The sequence below is a fragment of the Onychostoma macrolepis genome, chromosome 04 (genome assembly GCF_012432095.1).
Source record: "Onychostoma macrolepis isolate SWU-2019 chromosome 04, ASM1243209v1, whole genome shotgun sequence".
Taxonomy (NCBI): domain Eukaryota; kingdom Metazoa; phylum Chordata; class Actinopteri; order Cypriniformes; family Cyprinidae; genus Onychostoma; species Onychostoma macrolepis.
In genome coordinates this window covers 10383418-10398949 of record NC_081158.1, presented here as the reverse complement: position 1 = coordinate 10398949, position 15532 = coordinate 10383418, and the positions used below count along the sequence as shown (strand labels likewise).

General features: G+C 42.6%; 1 protein-coding gene across 2 annotated transcripts in view; it reads right to left on the bottom strand.

Annotated features, from left to right (window-relative positions):
* The window catches only part of LOC131538795 (oocyte zinc finger protein XlCOF6-like), a 35003-nt gene that overhangs the window by 1381 nt on the left and 18090 nt on the right, over positions 1 to 15532 (bottom strand). The window contains exons 1-2 of one of the 2 annotated variants that reach the window (XM_058772923.1): positions 4407 to 4668; positions 621 to 878 (exon numbers count right to left, since the gene is read on the bottom strand). The exons of the other annotated variant lie outside the window; for it this stretch is intronic. Coding sequence (XP_058628906.1) covers positions 621 to 678 — 58 coding nt within the window. The 5' untranslated portion in view covers positions 679 to 878; positions 4407 to 4668. Of the gene's footprint in view, positions 1 to 620; positions 879 to 4406; positions 4669 to 15532 lie in introns of those variants that run through there. 2 annotated transcript variants of the gene reach the window in all.

Sequence of the window (15532 nt, the reverse complement as noted above, 5' to 3'; positions counted from 1 at the left end):
GTGATTCCCGATGTATAAACACGACAGCTGCTGTAAAACATTATAATCATTCTGGTGTTTTTATGAATTAATTGCATGAATGAGGTACATTGACATTTCATTTATTGTTTTCAAAAACATTTTAGGAAAAAATTAAATTTTTTTCTATCAGTCATCTAATGTTAAGTTAAAGGGACCAAACAGATCTCGCCCACTTTTACTTTCAAAGTAGGAAAAATAAATACTACGGTAGTCAATGGAGGTCAATATCTGTTTGGTTACTGACATTCTTCCAAATATCTTCCTTTGAGTTCAGCAGAACAACAAGAAATATACAGGTTTGGAACAACCTGAGGGCGAGTAAATGACAGAATTTTCATTTTTGGGTGAACTATCCCTTTAAGTTATTCTTACAACCCTGTCAGACAGTCTGGAAAGCCCATTTACTTCATACAATTTGCTGTTTATGGCTTAAAAAACAACAAAAAAACAACAAAAACACAATGTTGCATCCAACATACTGAATATCTACTGAAAACTAACCATTTCATAATTTAACTCTTTATCTAAATCTGATGAAGTGCTTGAATCTTTCTAACATGAATGTTCTTCAGCATCGTGAATGAAGATTAAACACCAACCTGTTTGTTGTTCAGTATCTTCAGTGTGTTTGATTCTGCAGGGCTCTGGATCTCTCATCTTCTCCCTGTCCTCTTTAATAAACTCAGTCTTTGATCAGATGTCAGCTCTTCCTGGTGCTCTGATGCTCGTCTGCACTTCTGAACTGATGGGAATCTTCCAGCATTTATTGCAGAACTGCAGTGGGAGGAGCTTCACTGATGATGAATTTCAGAGTGGGAGGAGCTTCACTGATGAATTTCAGTGTGGGAGGAGCTCATCTGCCAAAATCAAAAATATCACTTACACAAATTTTATTGTCTGCAACAATTGAAATGGACCAAAGTGATATATATTCGTAGAAAACCCATTAAGTGCAAATTTGTGTATAGTTATTCTTTAGTCATAAGTTATATTAGTTAGTTAAAGTTATTCTGACCTGTACTTAATAAAATACTGTATATAAAAAAAATAAGAGATCATAATTTTATTAGGCTGTTTTAAATGATTACAAAGTTATTGCTGACAAATGGGTAAAAGCTAATGTTTTGAAGGATAGCATCAAAGTATAGAGATTTAAATGTACAATTAATGAGTATTTGATCCTGTTTGAAAATGTCATCAAATGATTCTTGCTCTAAATATGCCTGAAAAGTTATTTATTTTTTGCTATATAAACCCATTTTTGTCTTTGACTCGTATACTAATTAACCAACATAAGTATTTATATCTGTGTATCATAAAGCAACTGATGCTAATTCACAATTTTTATTCCTAATTCTAACATTTTTCCGTTTCGTCTTTAAAATAATGGTAGATATCTAAAAAAGTAGTAAAGAAATGTGAGGAAAGCATTGGGAAACAAAGACAGAAATAAATGTACATATTTGTAAGTCTATTGACACCAATGAAATGAGCTTTAAGTGGAAATTTACAGGAGATCTGAAGACATCAGCATAATAAATGAGGTGGAAACAGGAACTATTGACATAAAGAGTCTTTTCAGCAGCTGTTAATATTCATTCATTCATTAAATCATTCAAAAAGCTGTTCAGGATCATCAGCAGATCATCTCACTTTATTCTGAGTGTTTGCTGATAGAAACTGATTATTTGAGTGAGGATAGATGCTAAAAGACTATAAGTGTTCTACTGAAAGATAATACGGTTATAAGTAACAATATGACAAACAATACAAAAATAAACACTAATGTAACTCATCTTCATTAACCACTACAGCTAAATAACTACAGCAGCATGTCCATATGAATCTAGCCTAAATGTAGTTTGCTTTTCTAAGTACGCTAACTGCAATAAAGTAATTATATTAGTGCTGTCAATCGATTAAAAATTTGGTTTCACTTTATTTTGATGGTCCCTTTAACACATTCTGTTGACTATAAGTGACATTGCACTTACATTTCTACTAACTCTCATTAGAGTGTTAGTAATGTATTAGTAGACTGGTAGTGTTAGGTTAGAATAAGTTGACATGCACTTGGAAAGTTACTTATAGTCAGTAGAGTGTCTGTCGCCTCTGGCTTGCTCAGTTGGGGACACTTAATTTCTAGCGATTATCGCCGATTTGATTGCACAGATACTATTTAAACTAAACTGAGCTAGACAATGACATCTCTGAATTCAATAATGAAATGCCTTTAACTGAAAATTGAGTGTTTAATCTTATTATTATACATTACTGACACTCTATCCTCCAATTTGATACTGTTAAGTGCTTTGACACAATCTGTATTGTAAAAGCGCTATATAAATAAAGATGACATGACTTGAGAGTTTATTGACATGTAGTTGCAACATTACTTAGTGTCAACAGAATGTTCAAAAGGGACCATCAAAATAAAGTGTTAACAAAAATTTTAATTGCGTTAATCACAGTCATGGACTGTGATTAATCATGATTAATCGCAAATTTAAAATACAAGGATTTACCTGTAAATGTGTTGAAAAAGAAATGCATGACTAAGGAAACAGAACCTTTCACACTTCCGCCAGGTATGAGACATAATCCTTATTATTCTTTAATCATTACTCTTTTGTTTTTATTCAGCCATTATCAGCCTTTAAACTGGCAATAAAACGTTTACCAAGTCACATCGCTTCAATCCCAGTATACATTTACCCAACTATTATCAAAAGTATTTCTAAATAAATACAACAAAACATTTCTTGCAACCTTACGTGAAGTATTATGACAGAATGCATTATGAAGAAGAATTGGATCTGTTCTGCAGCTGCATTAGAGCTAATATTAGCATCATGCTACATAAGACAATTTAAGTTCAAACCACCGAGTGTTTGTAATAACTTCCTTTTGCGATCACATGTGGAATTTGGTCGTTTACTGTTAAAATATGCTATTTATAGCCTTTTATATCGCTGCACAAATTAGCATTTCAGATGTACACATTCACTCAAGAAGATCACATACAGACCATATCTATCGTAATCGTGCGTTTATTATCTTATATAATCTATAGTGGCTGTTGTCATGTTTATTTCTGCTGCTCTGCTGAAACTCACGCTGTTTGATGTTACAACCGCCTCTCCGTTCTTAAGTTGTCAGGGATACATTTAAAATATAATACACATTAGTAAAAGGATCTATTTAAATTTTTATTTGTCTATATACACTTTGGGCGGCCGCGGTACATTATAAAAGTAGCCCAAAAAACCGCAACGGCTCTGTAATTTTTACCACGACTGCATTTTCAAAATAAACCACTTGTGCCGTTACCCTGGCAACACTGGTGCTGTTCCTCATCACACAATGATGGATAACCTTCCACGCTGCGATGACGGGAAGAAGTTGGAGTCAAACCTTATCAAACGATTAATCTGCGTTAAAAAAATATTAACGCGTTAATTTTTGATTAATCGCATGCGTTAACGTTGACACCCCTAAATTATAACTTAAATGTTAGTTCTGTGAGGGATCCAAAGATGTCAGAAGAGTAGGAATAAACTGGCAGCTCAACACTTGAGATGGACTCCAATCAGTTCCTCTCACAGATCTCAAACTCTTGTCCTCACATCCTCGATGCTGCTGCAAGTATACTTCACTTTCTATGTTCTGCTGTGTCTCGCGTGCGAGCCTCTCAAAGTATATCCCTGTGCTGTGAGCATGGAAAGTGTGCACACTATCTAGTGGACTTTTGTTTTCAAGCTCTCAATTCACTCGTGAATATTAGTAGTCTGCGTGGTCACAAAACCTGGGTGTGTGCAGCAGGGATGCAATTTCAGGCCGGGAAATCTCACACTCATCCAGGCCACAAAGAAAAAAGGGGCCAAAATTGTACCTTTTGGGGTACAACTGGAGCAATACCCTTAAAAGGACATCTTTGTACCTTTTTTTTTTTTAACCCTAATGGGTACAGTAGTAATTCTTACCCTTAAGGCACTAATATGTAGGCCTACCTATAGAGGTAAAAAAGGAACAAAAGGGTACTTTTCCAGTGACAAGCTGTTGTACCCCAAAAAGGTGCAATTTTGGACCCTTATTTCCTGTATATAGCCTATACATCCACAACAATTTCTGAAACCAGACAACCCTATTATTTGTATGGCCATCACATAAAAAGGTCTAAATCCTTAGTCTCGAGCCGTGGAAAATTAAAGATTCTCTCTTGCACTGCACCTTTACTTCCCTTTTCTTCATTGTCCTTTTTTTTTTTTCTTACCTGTCACCTGCAGATCCACTGTTATGAACAGAACCATGTCCACCTTCTATTTGTTAGCACAGAATGTTATTTATCTTAAAATGACTTATGTTAAATGGTAGATTTAACAAACCTGTTGTGACGAGTAGTGGTTGCAGAGGTTTGCACACGACGAAGGCGTTGACAAAAAGGAGTTTTTATTGAGTTTCAACACACTTTTCATTAATCAACATTAAACAAAGACAAGGGGAGAACTGAGGACTTATAAAGGAACGGAAACAAAGGAGCAAACAAGATGATTGAAAAACACAGGTGATTTAAATGAACGAAGATTAACAAAACGAGACCAGGAAATACCAAATAAGGAAAAACAGGAAACTAAGCAGACACGTAACACCTATATTTCATACAAATATACCTGTCAAAAGTTTTTGAACAGCAAGTTTTCTTTTTTTTTTTTTAAGTATTTTAAATAAGTCTCTTCTGTTTATCTGGGGTTTACAAAACAAAGACATTTATAATGTTACAAAAGACTTGTATTCTTTGAGCAGCAAATCAGCATATTAGAATGATTTCTGAAGGATCATGTGACACTGAAGACTGGAGTAATGATGCTGAAAATACAGCTTTGATCACAGAAATAAATTATATTTTAAAATATATTCAAATAGAAATCAGTTATTTTAAATAATAAAAATATTTCATAATATTACTGTTTTTGCTGTATTTTGGATCAAATAAAGGCAGGCTTGGTGAGCACACAAAATAGATTTGTTGCAGTTTCCATTCATCACTATAGAAGTTTACACAACTATGATGACTTTCACTACTGAGATCCCTGGAAATGTGACAAGGGTCTATACAGAGACAAGGTCACATTATCAGTTGCATGAATTTAGTTTCTGGATAGTTTCTGCCAGAATACTCTTACCCTTCTTGACACAATTCCATACCAGTCAGGGAGATGAAAAGTTAAAACACTGTCAACAATATTTTTACACACAGGTTGTAGATCTGCTGACCAACACTGAAGCCACTGATCATCTGAGAAGATCGAGTCACTGCAAGCATCGCTTAAAATGATACTTTTTAATTATACTTTAGTATTTTCAGAGAAACTCAACTGACTCAGTCCAGAATTGTACCAAGGTATTTAAAGTTTTCCACAGTTTCAACATGTTGATCATCAAGTGAAATTGGCTGAATTATCAGATCTTGTTTGAGAAATAATGATTTCTTTTATTTTGGCAACATTCATTTCTAGCTGAGTGATTCAAGGGCCTTCGTGTGAGCCAGATAGACAGCTTCGCTTAAAGGGTCTGTTTTCTGTAGGAAATGTTAGCCTACTTAAACCATCTAAAGTGTTTCTCCTTGATCAGAAACTCACTGGTGAAAACTGAAAAGAGCACAGTGGAGAGAAACAGTCTTGTGAACAGTCTGTACTCACAGTGAGCTCATCTCCTCTGACACAGACCCTCAATGGACATCAGGAAAGAAAGTTTCCAAACTAACCCCGTATTTACATTGAGATTAATTAACCCTTTCAGGAGAATGTGTGTCTTTACTGAAGCTGAAATCCATAGATAAAACCTTGGCATATCCTTTAAGATGCAAAATGTGTTTGTGTATTAAGCAGGGTCTGCGCCTCCGTCTCTATTATATGTGAACTGGAGTGGATCTAGCATAGTCAGTGTTACCAGATTGGAAATGTCCAAGTATCATACCAGAAGCTCAAAATTATCATATTTGGAAAAAAATTATCATGCAGGAATCAAACGTTCAGAATACAGCTATACTGCCGTGCAAAGGCAAAAGACCGTAACTTCGACTTTTGTCGAAAATTAGTTAGCCTATTGATATTTTTGGGACATTCAAGACATCCTTTATCATGTACATCAGTATCTTGAGTCAATTTCGTTGTTTTTCCAAGAAAATAATGGGTGGTCTCAACCATAACTTCAAAAAGCCCCGGAGAAACCAAGGCAGAACACCGTAGGCTATAACACCAGTTACGGCTCTTTCGCTTTGTTTGTAACGCTCAAAATGAGTAATGGCATTTTGATTGACTGTGCGTCAAAATGAAGTTACGGTTATGGCTTGGAGTTATACAGTGTTCTGCCTTTTTTTTTTTTTTTACTGTCCATTAAAGTCTGCAGCATTTTAATTACAGTGTAGACAAACAAATTCGATTGCGATCAACCAAACAGCTCCATATAACAAAGCACTGTAAAGACTAGACGCCTTGGCAGCAATACATAGGCCTAATCGTGATAACGTGATAATCAAGTCAGATTTTTTTTCCCCTTTTGGTAATGCAGATTATTCACCAGGCTGTCACTTCTAGTTGGACATGTGTATACTCGAATGCCATAGGATGCAGCATGATCAATCATGAAATCAGTAGCCTAACATTTTGCAATTAAATCCATATCCTACCTTTTCTTGTAACCCGATAAAATCAATCCATGGAGATGAACGTCGTCGTCGATGTTTGATCCACACGCATTTCTGAGCATTATTCCTGCTTGCGGGCGTTCTCATAAATCCACAAGTCGTTCTTTTAGGTTAGGCTATTTTATTCAAGTCAGTAAGCAATTATGTTATATCTAGCATTCTTTTACGTTACTGAGCATAGCAAATAAATTGGTTGCAAAACGGTATCCACTCACATGTTTAACTTTTAGTCTGCTTGTTAAAAAAATAATAATTTACACGTATTGACCCAGAATATAAGACAATGTTTTTTTTCTTGGAAATACATCTGAAAAAACGCAGTCGCTTTATATTCAGGGTCTAGACTTTGACATGTCAACAATACACCCACAACAATAGGTGGCGCCAAACATGCATAAAACGAGTGTGCCAAGAAATATGTAATGTGTGCTGTAAAGATCGCAAGTGAAAACAAAAGAAAAATAAAAGCTTACAGCGGCACGAGTCGTGACTGTCATGTTAGCCTGATGGGAACAAACTTCCTCTGTAAGTGATTTTAACATGACAGTACGCAGATTTGAAGACTACAATAAGATTTCACTTCTACTGATAATAAAATTTTGTAGGTGACTATAATCATGGTCGTCTTGTATTCGGGTCAATGTGGTAATATAGTCACATTACTGTAGTCAAGTCAAGTCAAGTCACCTTTATTTATATAGCACTTTTAACAATACAGATTGTGTCAAAGCACTTACCCAGCGGGTATCATTCCTAGGAACAGTTCTCGACTGCTCAGATGCACCACTCGCCCTATCAAAGCGTTTCAGAGGATCGCCAGTGCTACAGCTGGGCCTGCTTCGTATGCGGCCCCTTCAACGCTAGTTGAAATCAAGGGTTCCACCCCATGCATGGCGTCACGGACGCCTACATATCAGAGTGAGTCAGGCCTGTGTAACAGCCTTGGCCCCCTAGAAGAACCCTCACTGGATAGAGAAGGGCGTGGCCATGGGAATGGTTTGCAGCAGAAAGGTTGTCACGACAGATGCCTCTGTATGTTCAGCTGGAAGTACTGGAAGTTCAACATGGCACCTCATGGCAAAGAACTCTCTGAGAATCTGAAAAAAAGAATTGTTGCTCTACATAAAGATGGCGTAGGCTATAAGAAGACTGCCAAGACCCTGAAACTGAGCTGCAGCACGGTGGCCAAGAACATACAGCAGTTTAACAGGACAGGTTCCACTCAGAACAAGCCTCGCCATGGTCGACCAAAGAAGTTGAGTGCACGTGCTCAGCGTCATATCCAAGCATGGTGTGACCTTTTCAGCATAACTACGTATTACATGACGTCATGAACGCACATCATAGAGCAAGGCGAGCATGTGTTTATAAAGCATATCAATTTATATTATATTTTTTAAATGACCGATTGTTTCGTAATACCCTTATTCATCGTCTGGTATCGTTTATAGCCCTTTGAATCTGCACTGAAACTGTAATTTTGACCTTCAACCGTTTGGAGTCCATTGAACTTCACTATATTCCTGGAATGTTTTCATCAAAAACCTTAATTACATTTCGACTGAAGAAAGAAATACATAAACATCTTGGATGACATGGGGGTGAGTAAATTATCAGAAAATTTTCATTTGAAAGTGAACTAATCCTTTAAAAACATACTTTTTCGAACTCCTCCTAGACCTTTAGATCGATTTTCACCAAAATCGAATCATATCATCATCATCAGACCATGCTGACAAAAAGTTATGGATTTTGACTTGATAGACAAAACCGTTTTCGCATACCACAGCAACGAATTTGAGGCATGATGCCAAAATGATACTTGAGGCTGTATCTCTGCAATGCTTTGGCATATTGACACCAAACTTTGTGTATGCCATTATCAACTCACACAGAACACACCACATCAATTTGATAACAGCACCATCTATTGTTCAAATGTGATAAACCAATAAATCATATTACTAGAGATTGTATTTAAGATTTTTCAGCCGTTTTGACTAAAATAATCCTAAAATGGCTTCAATTACTCATTTCTGCAGTTGGTCTGATGCTTGCTTCTGTAACGCTTGGCCCCGTAATTGCTGCTTGCAGCTATATTTATAATTATTATTATTATTATTAAAACCACAGTGAAATCGTGCAAGCGATTAAAAACACATCCTATGTGCTGTTGTCACGCCCCTGGACTGTCTTGTGTGTGTTTTGCTCCCCATGTGTGCCCTGTGACCCAGTTTCTGTCTCCCTTTGATTGTTTAATTTGATTCCAGGTGTGTCTCCTTAGTCCCTTGATTGTCTTGTCTTTAATAGCCCCAGTCCTTTCAGTTAGTGTTTGTCGGTCTTTATGTGTCTACCCTGCCTGTGATTCTGTGTTCCTATTTTGAATAATAAACCCCCGTGTTGTGAATTCCTCGTCTCCTCGTTCCTGGTTCCCATGCTCCACGTGAGCTGTGACAGAAAGACCGACCAAGAACAGTAACCTCCGTATTTTTCCCTCCGTTTTGTTTCCTCGTTTTACCCAGTGTTTTTTCTTTCCGTTGTGCCCTATGGATCCCCTCGTCCGGCCCGAATTCCTCCTCCTCCTGCTGGAGCAGGGGGACAAATCTCTCGAGGACCACACCAGACTGTTCCTGATGATAGCTAATGCCACCAGCTACCCGGACGGCACGCTCTGCTCATTCTACAACGCAAGTCTGAACACCGCGTGCAGAGCACTGTCGTCCGAGGATGGTCCTCGAGAGGATTTCGCCGCCTTCGTGGAGTGGATTCTGGTGAGAAATGGATCGCCCCTCACCGTCTCTCCCGAGGATGATCTCGCCAGATCCACTCCAGACCCAGAGCCCAGCCCACCAACTCCCAGCGGTACGGAGCATCAGCGAGCCAGCGCGAAGCCAAGCGACTGAGTGGAAGATCGTCCCGGAAGTTGAGCCCAACCCGTCAGATCAGGTGCGAGAGCCGCCGACAGTGCCCATCGCGAGGGAGCCAGCCGTTGACGGTGTGAGCGCGGAGTGGAGCTCCGCCCCCTGCACCGTGGCTGAGGATGAGCTGATCATCCATCTGGGGCTGTTGGACATGGAGGAGGATTTAATTGACTGGGAGACGGATCTGGAGGTCGACGTTTCCCCTCTCCTCTCTCTCTCACCCTGGCTGGTCCCGTCCAGCTCTCCTGTGCCTCTGCTGGTCCCGTCCAGCTCTCCTGTGCCTCCGCTGGTTCCGTCCAAGCCCGCGCTTCAAGAGCGGCCCCCAGAGCCTGCGCCTCCAAAGCGCCCTCCAGTGCCCGCTCCTCAAAATGCCTTCCAGTGTCGGCTCCTTGAAAATGCCCTCCAGTGCCCGCTCCTCGAAAATGCCTTCCACTGCCCGCTCCTCGAAAATGCCTTCCACTGCCCGCTCCTCGAAAATGCCTTCCACTGCCCGCTCCTCGAAAATGCCTTCCACTGCCCGCTCCTCGAAAATGCCTTCCACTGCCCGCTCCTCGAAAATGCCTTCCACTGCCCGCTCCTCGAAAATGCCTTCCACTGCCCGCTCCTCGAAAATGCCTTCCACTGCCCGCTCCTCGAAAATGCCTTCCACTGCCCGCTCCTCGAAAATGCCTTCCAGTGTCGGCTCCTTGAAAATGCCCTCCAGTGCCCGCTCCTCGAAAATGCCTTCCACTGCCCGCTCCTCGAAAATGCCTTCCAGTGTCGGCTCCTTGAAAATGCCCTCCAGTGCCCGCTCCTCGAAAATGCCTTCCAGTGTCGGCTCCTTGAAAATGCCCTCCAGTGCCCGCTCCTCGAAAATGCCTTCCACTGCCCGCTCCTCGAAAATGCCTTCCAGTGTCGGCTCCTTGAAAATGCCCTCCAGTGCCCGCTCCTCGAAAATGCCTTCCACTGCCCGCTCCTCGAAAATGCCTTCCAGTGTCGGCTCCTTGAAAATGCCCTCCAGTGCCCGCTCCTCGAAAATGCCTTCCACTGCCCGCATATCAATTTATATTATATTTTTAAATGACCGATTGTTTCGTAATACCCTTATTCATCGTCTGGTATCGTTTATAGCCCTTTGAATCTGCACTGAAACTGTAATTTTGACCTTCAACCGTTTGGAGTCCATTGAACTTCACTATATTCCTGGAATGTTTTCATCAAAAACCTTAATTACATTTCGACTGAAGAAAGAAATACATAAACATCTTGGATGACATGGGGTGAGTAAATTATCAGAAAATTTTCATTTGAAAGTGAACTAATCCTTTAAAACATACTTTTTCGAACTCCTCCTAGACCTTTAGATCGATTTTCACCAAAATCGAATCATATCATCATCATCAGACCATGCTGACAAAAAGTTATGGATTTTGACTTGATAGACAAAACCGTTTTCGCATACCACAGCAACGAATTTGAGGCATGATGCCAAAATGATACTTGAGGCTGTATCTCTGCAATGCTTTGGCATATTGACACCAAACTTTGTGTATGCCATTATCAACTCACACAGAACACACCACATCAATTTGATAACAGCACCATCTATTGTTCAAATGTGATAAACCAATAAATCATATTACTAGAGATTGTATTTAAGATTTTTCAGCCGTTTTGACTAAAATAATCCTAAAATGGCTTCAATTACTCATTTCTGCAGTTGGTCTGATGCTTGCTTCTGTAACGCTTGGCCCCGTAATTGCTGCTTGCAGCTATATTTATAATTATTATTATTATTATTAAAACCACAGTGAAATCGTGCAAGCGATTAAAACACATCCTATGTGCTGTTGTCACGCCCCTGGACTGTCTTGTGTGTGTTTTGCTCCCCATGTGTGCCCTGTGACCCAGTTTCTGTCTCCCTTTGATTGTTTAATTTGATTCCAGGTGTGTCTCCTTAGTCCCTTGATTGTCTTGTCTTTATAAGCCCCAGTCCTTTCAGTTAGTGTTTGTCGGTCTTTAAGTGTCTACCCTGCCTGTGATTCTGTGTTCCTATTTTGAATAATAAACCCCGTGTTGTGAATTCCTCGTCTCCTCGTTCCTGGTTCCCATGCTCCACGTGAGCTGTGACAGAAAGACCGACCAAGAACAGTAACCTCCGTATTTTCCCTCCGTTTTGTTTCCTCGTTTTACCCAGTGTTTTTCTTTCCGTTGTGCCCTATGGATCCCTCGTCCGGCCCGAATTCCTCCTCCTCCTGCTGGAGCAGGGGACAAATCTCGAGGACCACACCAGACTGTTCCTGATGATAGCTAATGCCACCAGCTACCCGGACGGCACGCTCTGCTCATTCTACAACGCAAGTCTGAACACGCGTGCAGAGCACTGTCGTCCGAGGATGGTCCTCGAGAGGATTTCGCCGCCTTCGTGGAGTGGATTCTGGTGAGAAATGGATCGCCCTCACCGTCTCTCCGAGGATGATCTCGCCAGATCCACTCCAGACCCAGAGCCCAGCCCACCAACTCCCAGCGGTGCGGAGCATCAGCGAGCCAGCGCGAAATAGCGACTGAGTGGAAGATCGTCCCGGAAGTTGAGCCCAACCCGTCAGATCAGGTGCGAGAGCCGCCGACAGTGCCCATCGCGAGGGAGCCAGCCGTTGACGGTGTGAGCGCGGAGTGGAGCTCCGCCCCCTGCACCGTGGCTGAGGATGAGCTGATCATCCATCTGGGGCTGTTGGACATGGAGGAGGATTTAATTGACTGGGAGACGGATCTGGAGGTCGACGTTTCCCCTCTCCTCTCTCTCTCACCCTGGCTGGTCCCGTCCAGCTCTCCTGTGCCTCTGCTGGTCCCGTCCAGCTCTCCTGTGCCTCCGCTGGTTCCGTCCAAGCCCGCGCTTCAAGAGCGGCCCCCAGAGCCTGCGCCTCCAAAGCGCCCTCCAGTGCCCGCTCCTCAAAAATGCCTTCCAGTGTCGGCTCCTTGAAAATGCCCTCCAGTGCCCGCTCCTCGAAAATGCCTTCCACTGCCCGCTCCTCGAAAATGCCTTCCACTGCCCGCTCCTCGAAAATGCCCACCCTCCCACCCGCTCCTGCCTCCTCCACCGCTGTCGTCTGGCAGCCCCTCTGCTCGCCCTCAGCCCACCATCAATGCGGTGCGAGCCCCACGAGACTGCCATCCTCCAGCGTCGCCGGGGCTGGAGTATCCCTCACCTCCGCCTCCAACCTCCTCGGCCCGGACTCTGCCTCGGCCCGTTGACCCAGCGGCTCCACCTCGGCTCCTAGCTCCCTCACCTCCACCGTCACCCGTCGATCCTCCAGCTCCACCAGGCTCCCTCGTCCCTCCGGCTCCGCCTTGGTCGGGCGTCGACCCGCCATCGCCTCAGGACTCCGCTCCTCCGGCTGCACCTCGTCGCTCCGTCCCACCGGCTCAGTTGGGCTCCTTCCTCCCGCCAGCTCCACCTTGGTCCTCAGTCGCTCCGGCTCCGGCGCGGATCTCCGGAGCTCCGCCTTCGCCTCGGTCGCCAGAGCACTCGGCTCCACCTTGGCCCCCCGGATCCTCGGCATCCCCCTGGCTCGTCGGCTCTCCGTCTCCACCTCGGGCTCCTCCACCACCTGCTCCGCCGCCGTTGGTCGGCCCCCTGGAGTCGGCGGCCATGCCTCCTCCATGGCTCCTCCCTCCGTCGGCTCCACCGTGGGCCATCATCATGGCTGTGGCCTGGGTCCTGCCAGGCTCCTCCTGCTCCGGGTCCCTCCTGTCTCTTCCCTGGCTCCTCCCTCCTTCGTCACCTCCCTGGTCTGTCAGCCGGCCCCCTCCCGGTGGTCCATCCTCCTCCTGAGCCTCCGCCTTTGTTCCCACCCGTTTCCCCCCCTCTGTTGTTCCACGGTGCGAGGCGCACCTTCCGGGAGGGGGTAATGTCACGCCCTGGACTGTCTTGTGTGTGTTTTGCTCCCCATGTGTGCCCTGTGACCCAGTTTCTGTCTCCCTTTGATTGTTTAATTTGATTCCAGGTGTGTCTCCTTAGTCCCTTGATTGTCTTGTCTTTAATAGCCCCAGTCCTTTCAGTTAGTGTTTGTCGGTCTTTATGTGTCTACCCTGCCTGTGATTCTGTGTTCCTATTTTGAATAATAAACCCCCGTGTTGTGAATTCGTCGTCTCCTCGTTCCTGGTTCCCATGCTCCACGTGAGCTGTGACAGCTGTTGGCCTGTAAAAACCATTTATTCATAAATATATATATTTTTTAAACCGACTGCCCCACTTTTTAAAAAAATGGTCCAGCCCCCCTGGCATTTGCCAGAAGTGCCCGATGGCCAATCCGCTCCTGGGTTATAGATAGATTAATAGATAGTAAGAAAAATAGGTCACACTTTATATTAGGTGGCCTTAACGACTTACATCAAAAATAAGTACAATGTACTTAATGTGTTCATACTGTATTGGAAAACACTATTGCTGCTATTGAGGTGGGATACGGGTAAGGTTAGGGACAGGTTTGGTGGTATGGGTAGGTTTAAGGGTGGGTTAAGGTGTAAGGGATGGGTCAACAGTGTAAGTATAAATGTAATTACGGAAATTAATTACAGATATAATTACATATAGGTATTTTTAAAAATATAAGTACAATGTAAAAACATGTATGTACACAATAAGCGCATTGTACAAAATTATTAATTTAAATTTAAGTACATAGTAGTTAAGGCCACCTAATATAAAGTGGGACCGAAAAATAACTGTATTTGCAGCATTGCTTTTTTCTGCTGTTTAGTGTCAGTAATCTATATATTTTTTTGCTGCTCACAGTGTTTCTGTTGTTGTTAAAATAACTGCGTCATCCGCAGCTCTTAAACTTGGCACCAGCGAGCATCCGGAGAGAGAGAGAAAGCTGAAAGGGCTTGAATAAAGCATGTTTGGCTTTAGATAACAATAGCAGAGAATATAGCCCTGAAAGATATTCACGATAAACAACCCTGAGCGCTTGTTATGTGATCCGCTCTGCTGTTTTGATGCGCTGCTCACTTAAAATAGTGATGCTGTTATAGCTAGCGGTCCGGATGGATGCCAGGGTGCAGATGCAGTCCACCTTTTGAATATCAGTTATATAAGTATTTAAGGATAAAAGTCTTGAATTGCTTTTAAATATTCACGAGTCCTTTTCCTCGAGTCAAGTCTGGAGGCATTTCAGGTCGAGTCTGAAGTCTATAAAGATGCGACTCGAGTTTGACTCGAGTCCTTGTTACTAACTAAACCAGGCAGATAGAAAAGAAAAACCTCCCACAACATTACGTGATGTAACAGCTGAGAATTAACGGATTTCTGTGACGTGAGGCGGCTAGCAGCCAGTCTGTCTGCTTCCTGACCCCAGGCCACAAACTCTAAGACTGTGTGAATATGTGCCATATTTCTGGAGAGAAGAGCAGCACCCTGGAGGGATGAAGAACATCTCTTTTCAACAGGTCAGGTCTGCCCCAAAAACTCTTCCAATTGTCAATGAAACCTATGTTATTCTGCAGGCACCACTTAGACATCCAGCCATTGAGTGACGACAGTCTGCTATGAATCTCATCACCCCGGTAAGCAGGGAGCGGACCAGAGCATATTACAGTGTCTGACATAGTACTTGCAAGTTCACAAACATCTTTAACATTAGTTTTAGTGATCTCCAACTGGCGAAGTCAAACAACATTAGCGCCGACAAGAATATCAATCTTACTGAATTTGCGTTTAGCGTTAGCCAGCACTTCTAAATTGGACATTGGACTATGGTGGCTGGTGTCTCTATTTTTACGTTCCGTACAATAGAATCGCCAATAACTAGAGCACTTTCATCAGGTTTCTCAGTGGGTGCTACACTGAGTGGGGAGAACCTGTTTAATGTTTTGATCAGAACAGAAGAGCAGTGTTTTGTCCCAC